This window comes from Chenopodium album, chromosome 1, assembly GCF_948465745.1.
Source record: "Chenopodium album chromosome 1, dcCheAlbu1.1, whole genome shotgun sequence".
Taxonomy (NCBI): Eukaryota; Viridiplantae; Streptophyta; class Magnoliopsida; order Caryophyllales; family Amaranthaceae; genus Chenopodium; species Chenopodium album.
In genome coordinates this window covers 79,290,935-79,298,855 of record NC_137834.1, presented here as the reverse complement: position 1 = coordinate 79,298,855, position 7,921 = coordinate 79,290,935, and the positions used below count along the sequence as shown (strand labels likewise).

At 27.9% G+C, this 7,921-nt stretch overlaps 1 protein-coding gene across 1 annotated transcript; it reads left to right on the top strand.

Annotated features, from left to right (window-relative positions):
* Positions 1–686: 686 nt before the first annotated feature.
* Positions 687–4,234, top strand: LOC145607591 (lysine histidine transporter 1-like). The gene is made up of 7 exons (XM_081663217.1): positions 687–1,142; positions 2,045–2,428; positions 2,916–3,309; positions 3,409–3,514; positions 3,612–3,703; positions 3,798–3,866; positions 3,960–4,234. The coding sequence occupies exons 1-7, from the start codon at positions 991–993 to the stop codon at positions 4,056–4,058; spliced, it is 1,296 nt and encodes a 431-aa protein (XP_081519343.1). The 5' UTR covers positions 687–990; the 3' UTR covers positions 4,059–4,234.
* Positions 4,235–7,921: the final 3,687 nt, after the last annotated feature.

The window sequence follows — 7,921 nt, the reverse complement described above, 5'->3', positions numbered from 1 at the left end:
ACAACATGATCAATTCGAGTTGTAACTTACAAATTACAAAGTATATATGATATTAATAACGACGAGGAATAGAAATGTACTTTGTATATTTTGATGGACTTCCGGCTCCCTTCTCATATAAAATAGAGATGATAGAGACAAACACAAATGGTCAAAATTTAATTCACACAATTTTATAGGGTGATGCGAGATTGATGCAAATGTCAAAATACATGCCTTTTAAATTTTCTATTTTTCAATTTTTTTTTTTTCAAAAATGATATCCTAGTTTTTTTTCCAATTAAGCCTTTTTACAACAATATTTCAATTTATCTATTAAGACTTGGTTGAAAGAGTTATTTAAACTATTACACACATTATTAATATTTCTGTTTTAAGGACTGATTGGATGCTGCTGTAGTGATGATTAAGACTACACATGGTAAGGAGGAGCTGTATGTTATCCCACGCAGGGTAAATAAGAAGTTAGGATAAATTTGTTTAAATAAAACCTCAAATCTTATTCCACGCACACACACGCACTGTCTATATGCATTAAAATTAAAACCATATACTACGTGTTTGATTTAAGGGTCATCAAAAATAAGTGAAATCTACCCAAAATGGCAAAAAGTTACCATTCAGTATATAATAATTTGATAAATCGGACAACTAACGCCTATAAATGCTTGCCCTTCATCAAAATATAAATATTAAAAAAAATAATAATAACCTTCTAAAAAGATAAAATAATTTTTTTTTTAGAAAAAAATAAAAGAGTAATAACCAAACATCCTATTCTTCAGTACACAAAATAGTATGATGAGTGAGCCAAGTCAAAAGATTCACTAAATAAATTCCTAAAATCACTAAAATATCCCATGTATTTCTGTTTCAGCTTCATTCTTATAAATTAACACTCTCAGTCTCCCATCACCTAAAAATCATTCAACTCATAAAAAACCTACATCCGAAAAATCATATTAGTAGAGAGAATTTAAAAACTAGAATATGGAAAACACTAAGAGTGAGGACCTTAGCGGTTGGCTTCCAATTACGGCGAATCGTAAAGGGAATTGGTGGTTCGCTGCCATTCATAATGTCACCGGTATGGTTGGTGCTGGTATTCTCGGTTTACCTTATGGTTTGTCTCAACTCGGATGGTATGATTATTATATACTCTTTCTGAAGTTTATTTTAAATCTATGAAAAAAATAAAATTAAACAGGTTGTTACTTAATTCGCATATACTTCGTTAATGAAACAAGATGATACACGAATGATATTGATTTTAATGAACAATTGTACATTAATGGCATGAAAATGGTGAAATAATATAGAAATACTTTTTGTCGTTATAATAATCACCATTTTTTTGGGTGGGATTAGGTATTACTCGTAAGTCTCTATTTTTTATCACAAAGTTTTTATAATTAGATGTAATTAATTAATTTAGTTAATCAACGAAACACAAGTTGAGAGTATATATGTATGTATAATCAAGAGTTCGAGGCTAGTTTTGTTACTATGCATTTATTTTGTTCTAAATTGTTAGTTCATCCTACAACTCGCCAGGCGATTTGATCTCAAGTTGTGGATCATCTGGTTTATCTCGGGGCCGATCTGTAAGTTTAAAAGTATGTATATGTGTGTCTATTTGGTTGCATTATCATTAATCAAGTACATACACTAATCAAGTAGATTAATCAAGTAGATTTAGTTTCACTATGTTCATTAAAAGTATTCTATGCAAATTGAATATGTATTCAATTTAAATATAATTAAATTCATTTCCCCTTTTGATTCAAATTACAATAGCTAGGTTGATGCACGTCATATAAATAAACATTTAAATGTGTAAATGCGAGAGAAAATATTGTATGGTTTGATGTTGCATGCTAGCTAATAAATAGATTTTTTTAAAAATGACTAATATATGACATTAATAATGTGATGATGTATAATCCTGTATACTTTGTTATATATGTATAGAATTTCATACTGGTTAGGAACTTAATAAAATGGATATTGGAATGACACATGTCATTGGATTGATGTATTTCAGGGGTCCAGGTGTGACATTATTATTTTTGTCATGGGCTATAACACTATACACATTATGGCAAATGATTGAAATGCATGAGATTGTGCCAGGAAAGAGGTTTGATAGATATCACGAATTGGGGCAATATGCATTTGGGGAGAAACTCGGACTATGGGTTATTGTTCCACAACAACTTATGGTTCAAGTTGGATGTGATATCGTTTTTATGCTCACGGGAGGGAGTTCACTTATGAAATTCTATAATATTGTTTATCCGAGTGGACAACCGGTCAAGCTTCCTTACTTTATCATGATGTATGCGTCCGTTCAATTCTTCTTGTCTAATTTACCAGACTTCAACTCCATTGCTGGTGTCTCTTTCGCTGCGGCTATTATGTCTTTGATGTATGTTTTTACATCCTTTAATATCGTTACGAATTCATCATTAATTATAATATATATTGTTGGTGTGAGTTTGTATGATACAATTACTTTTTTTTTGGAAGGATGATACAAATTACCTTTTAAGTCTTCAAATTAACTAATTTTTGAATTATGTTTTGAAATTAGAGGAGTTGTGGCTTTAAATACACCAAATCCGTATTAAAATTAACTTTTTGTGAAATCATGTTTGAAATCAACCCAACACTTTTTAGATTTGTGTTGCTATTAAACCTTCCAAAAATATATAAGAGTTGGAGATATTTCATTTGCACTAGACTAATTAATGATAGAATGATATATACATGAACATAATTTTCTTTTATTAAATAGTTTTTTGAAAAATTAGTTAGAATAAATTGTATAGTAATTTGAAATTTCTTGAAATCTATTTAAAATTCTACCTTTGTAACTAATTTTTTTTGTTTTGTTTTTTTTTTTGTAAATTCAGTTATTCAGCAATCGCTTGGATAGCTTCATTGATAAAAGGAGTACAACCCGACATAAGTTATGGGAATAGATATAACACTGATGCGGGTCAAATATTTGGTTTTTTAAGTGGATTGGGAACTGTTGCATTTGCCTTTTCTGGGCATAATATAGTGCTAGAGATTCAAGCGACAATGCCTTCCACTACGGAAAAACCATCTAAAATAGACATGTGGAAAGGTTCTTTTATCGCTTATATAGTTGTGGCATTATGTGATTTTCCAGTGGCTATTTTTGGTTATCTAGTGTTTGGAAGCCATGTTGAGGATAATGTTATGATCTCTCTTGAGAAGCCTGGTTGGCTTATTGCTGCTGCCAATTTGTTTGTTGTCATACATGTTATTGGGAGCTATCAAGTAAGTTTTTTTTTTAATAATTTTTTGCAATTATTCATATGGATCGCAAGTTTTATATGGATTATAAGAAGTAATAAATTTTCCACTATATTATATTAGGTTTTCGCAATGCCAGTTTTTGACATGCTCGAATCATTTTTGGTGTTGAAAATGAAATGCAAACCCAGTAGTGCGCTTCGTGTTGTGACTCGTACTACATATGTCGGTAAGTTGATTTTATAAAATAATGAATTAATTATATAATTTTGTTTACGTTTAATTATTACAATATATATAATATGTCTAATGCTCTATATATGCAGGAATTACCATGTTTATCGCTATAGCATTTCCATTCTTTGGCTCCCTTTTAGGAGTTTTAGGAGGAGTTGCTTTTGCACCAACCTCATTTTATGTGAGTACCAAATATTTACTCCACATTTTCATTTTATATTAATAATAGAAGAATAAAACTGTCTAGTGTTAATAAAATTTTATTTAATTTGCAGATTCCTTGTATAATATGGCTAATAATATGCAAACCAAAGAGATACAGTTTATCATGGTTTCTCAATTGGGTAAGTATTTAACTTTACATTTTATTTAACCTATTTTGTTTTTTAACAATTTCAAATTCACTATTGAATTTATGATTTTTTTATATATTGCAGACTTTCATCATATTTGGCGTGATGTTGACTATTTTAGCTCCTATAGGAGCTACGAGAGACATAATTGTTCAATGTCATACGTATAAATTCTTCTCTTGATCACTAGTTATTAGGGGTGATGGGACGATCATAATTTTTTTTAATTAGGTTTTCAATTTATTTAAAAGTAGATCTTGTTGAGACTCTAGTGTAATAGACAGACGTTATGTATCCTCAATTAATGAAGAATGATGTACTATTAGGATTTTCGAGCATAATTAGAGCACTTAAATTATTCTATTATACTAGCATAGTGCCCGTGCGATGCACGATTTATAAATCAAATTATTAAACCCGTAGGAAAAATAAAAATAAAAACAAAGGTAATTCATTTACTATTAAAGGACTTGGTTACTAATGGTCAATAAAAAAAAAATAATAGAACGTTATTTGAATAGTATTTTATGTTATTTTGAATTTCTTTTAATTTTTTATAATGTTATTTTATTAATTGAAAAATAATTGAATAATACTCCACATAGCTATATAAGAAGTGGACTAATTTATTTATATCTCCCGTTGAGATAAAACTAAAATTTTCTTATCATACCATCCGCATCAGTAGCTACAATCAATCTAATATATACATGTTTTATTTACCCGTCGCACTCGTTAAATCTATAGACACAATAATAACCATATATTTGACCTACCAGAACATATATTTTCCTAAGTTAAGCATTGTGCCAAAAACTATATATTATATAATAGTCATATGTATAACCAATAGCTGATTAAATATAGTATACAACACAAATACTTCGTATATAGGTATGGATACTGATAATTTTATATAAATAAAATATACGGAGTATATATTACTAAGATTTATCCCTACCTTAATTATAAAATGGTTAACAAAACTCTTATAATTGTGCATGGACATTTATATATCTAAAAATGTTCTTTTTACATATATTTTCCCCCATTTAATTTTAAAAGCCTTAAAATTGTCTCTTGAATTCGCTAAATTGATTTAAAAGGTTATGTTTATTTCAATATTTAAAGCCATTTACTATTTTCATTTCCTTTTGTTTTAATTTTTCTATTTAGAATTTATTAGACTATTAGGTTTCAAGATCGAAGTCAATATCTTTTTACCGTACAATCACTAAATCAAAGTCGCTCAACTAAAGTTTTGGACATTGCATAGCTACACAACATCCAACACATTTAATGATTACATGCAAATAATTTTAGTAAAACTACGCATTCGATATAAGTTATTAATATAAACAATTTAACTATATATACATTTTGATAGGTTTATATCTTTCATATTAACAAAAATTTACAAATGTTATTATTATATTTTGAAAAAAAAATTTAGACTTTGGAGTTTTGTATAAGATAGATAAAGGATAAGTTAATTCCCGTCATATATGTATTGAGTTTTGGGTGTTCTATCCGGTTCACCCTTTGGGCTAATCCAGATTTGAGGATCTGTTCTAGGCTATTAGGTTCCACTCCCCTTCCGATTGTTGTTGCAGGGGAGCGAACACAGGTCCTCCCTACCAAGTGTAGTCTCAATCACCACTACACCAACAACCAAACACTTTGTATGGAGGACACGTGTTATAAAATATTATATTATATACATATACTTTTTTATATTATAAAAAATATTATATTATATACACATACTATTATAGTTAAAAGTATTATTATGTAGAAAACAACATAAATTATTGCACATGATTGTTGTATATCTAGTATAGTACATGAGCAATGCACGATTTTTAAATCAAAATGTTAGTTTTTCTCAAAAAAAATTATAAGTAATAGCATTGTTAATACGAATATTACAATTTAAAACACAAGTAATAGTTATAATACATTTTATATCTATCCTTTTTCCGTCAAATGTCTAATTCTATTTAACTTTTATTCTTCTTGTTTTGACTGGTTATTGGTTCAGTTTTTTTTTTTTTTTTTTAAATGCAAGAAAAACAAAAGGTCATTGTAAAAGACATTGTATTGAAAATGAAAGGCCGATTAAAATTAAATTTATGTTCAAGATTATGTATTTTTTTCCAAGACAACATTTCGGCTCAGCATTCAGTATTTGTCAAGGAGCACAACAAACGATAAAAGTAATTTTTACACTATTTTGTATCTTTATCAAAAACTTTTGTATTCATCCGATTACTTGAATTGAATTTAGGATAATTTGTAGACTATTTTGGGTAACTTTTATCAATAAAGCATAAATAACTTTCATTCATTACAGGGTAGCTTTTATAATAGGTGCACAATATTTTATTGTACATCTGATTTTTTTTTTAAATGTTTGTATTGATTTCATAATTGACGTCAAACTAAATTCTTATCGATTTTATTTAATTTTCATAAAAAAAAATATTAGCCTTTCAAAATACGAAATATTTGTTTCCTAAATTATGCCATTTTAATCATATTGCTTCAAATTAGTTATTATTCTTTAACTTGACTATAAATAAAGATTGGAAAGACTTTATGGATTATTTGTAGTATTGGAAAGTATATATTTATTATAAAAAAAAATTAAATCAATATTTATGTTAGGAAATCATGAAAATCTTATGCATGTATAGAAACTTGCTTTTATTGTTTGAAGTTTAACAAAAATAACTATGCTTGAATATGTAAACAGTAATTATATAGATATATTTAATACTTAAAATAAGCCAATGAGAGAGTGACATTTGTCATCCTCACATTGAGGCGCTTGTCTTTTAGTATAATATATAGATTCTTGATTATTCCCAATGTGTGGAGGATGATGCCTCAGATCATATTTGTCATATTGGTGAATTGCTCTCACTTATTGCCAAATACTTAATATATTTGAAAATGGCGATTTAAAAAAAAAAATACTAAATTTTTTTAGAGATATTGCTTATATTTCTTTTAATTTCAAGTAATCATTAAAACTCATAAACGCTATTACTCTGTTTAATATTAGATCTTAAAATTTTAAGACTCATCCATGTGAAAAGGCAAGTAAATTTTTATTTAGAAATAGAATGAGTAATAGAGTACCGACTTATATATTGAACACCATATAGACTTCTTTTATACTAAAACGCAAAACTATAGATAGTTTTTGAGATTATTTATGAGATGAAGTGGTAAAATTTGAGGATTAGGCTTTTGGAACATATCATTTAGGCCCATTTTTTAGCCAACCACTTAAAGAAGAAGTAATTTGAAATTTTTATTAGGATAATTTACTTTTACTATTTTACCCCAAAAATTTTGAAAACTTTTATTTTACCATCCAAAAATGCCAAAAAATTGTTTTTCACCACGTATTGTCCCTAATCATTAAATCCAACAATTTAAAAAATCTTCAATTTTTGGGCTAAAAACATGCTCTATAGAGATTTGGGAGTCATTTAGGATTTTTAGCCTTTTAATTCCGATTCGAGGTTAGACAAAAAAAATATATAAAATGCCTAATTTTGTATGTGCCACGCAAACCAAGCTTATTTTAGCAAGCAAAACAAAGCCTTTGTAATAAATTTTTGTCAATTTTAATATCAAATCAGATCCAAAATGGCTCCCAAAACTAATAAAGATCATGTATTTGGCATAAAAAATCTTAGGGCTTGTTCACATTTATTTAATTTCAGTTCAGATCCAATCAGTTCAGTTCAGCTCCTAATTTCCATCTATCATAAAATATTCATTTCAGTTCAGTTCAGCTCCAACCAGTTCAGTTCAGTTTATTTCAACTCCAATCAGTTCAGTTCAGCTTAGCTTAGTAAATGTGAATAAGCCATAAATGCTTATATTAACGGGTTGTGAAAAAATAATTTTAGATCTTTATTTGGTGGTAAAATAAAATTCTTAGAAGTTTTGGTAGTGAAAACAATTTCTTTTCTTTTCTTTCAATTTTTTTTTTTCTTTTTTTTGTTGTTGTTGTTGTTGTTGTTGTTGTT

What these genes read in the sequence shown, in the direction of transcription:
- LOC145607591 (XM_081663217.1), top strand. Translation starts at nt 991, where the DNA reads ATGGAAAACACTAAGAGTGAGGACCTTAGCGGTTGGCTTCCAATTACG. An exon ending in ATGTTATTGGGAGCTATCAA is followed by an intron (nt 3,310 to 3,408) that starts GTAAGTTTTTTT and finishes ATATTATATTAG; the next exon opens with GTTTTCGCAATGCCAGTTTT. An exon ending in TATCATGGTTTCTCAATTGG is followed by an intron (nt 3,867 to 3,959) that starts GTAAGTATTTAA and finishes TATATATTGCAG; the next exon opens with ACTTTCATCATATTTGGCGT.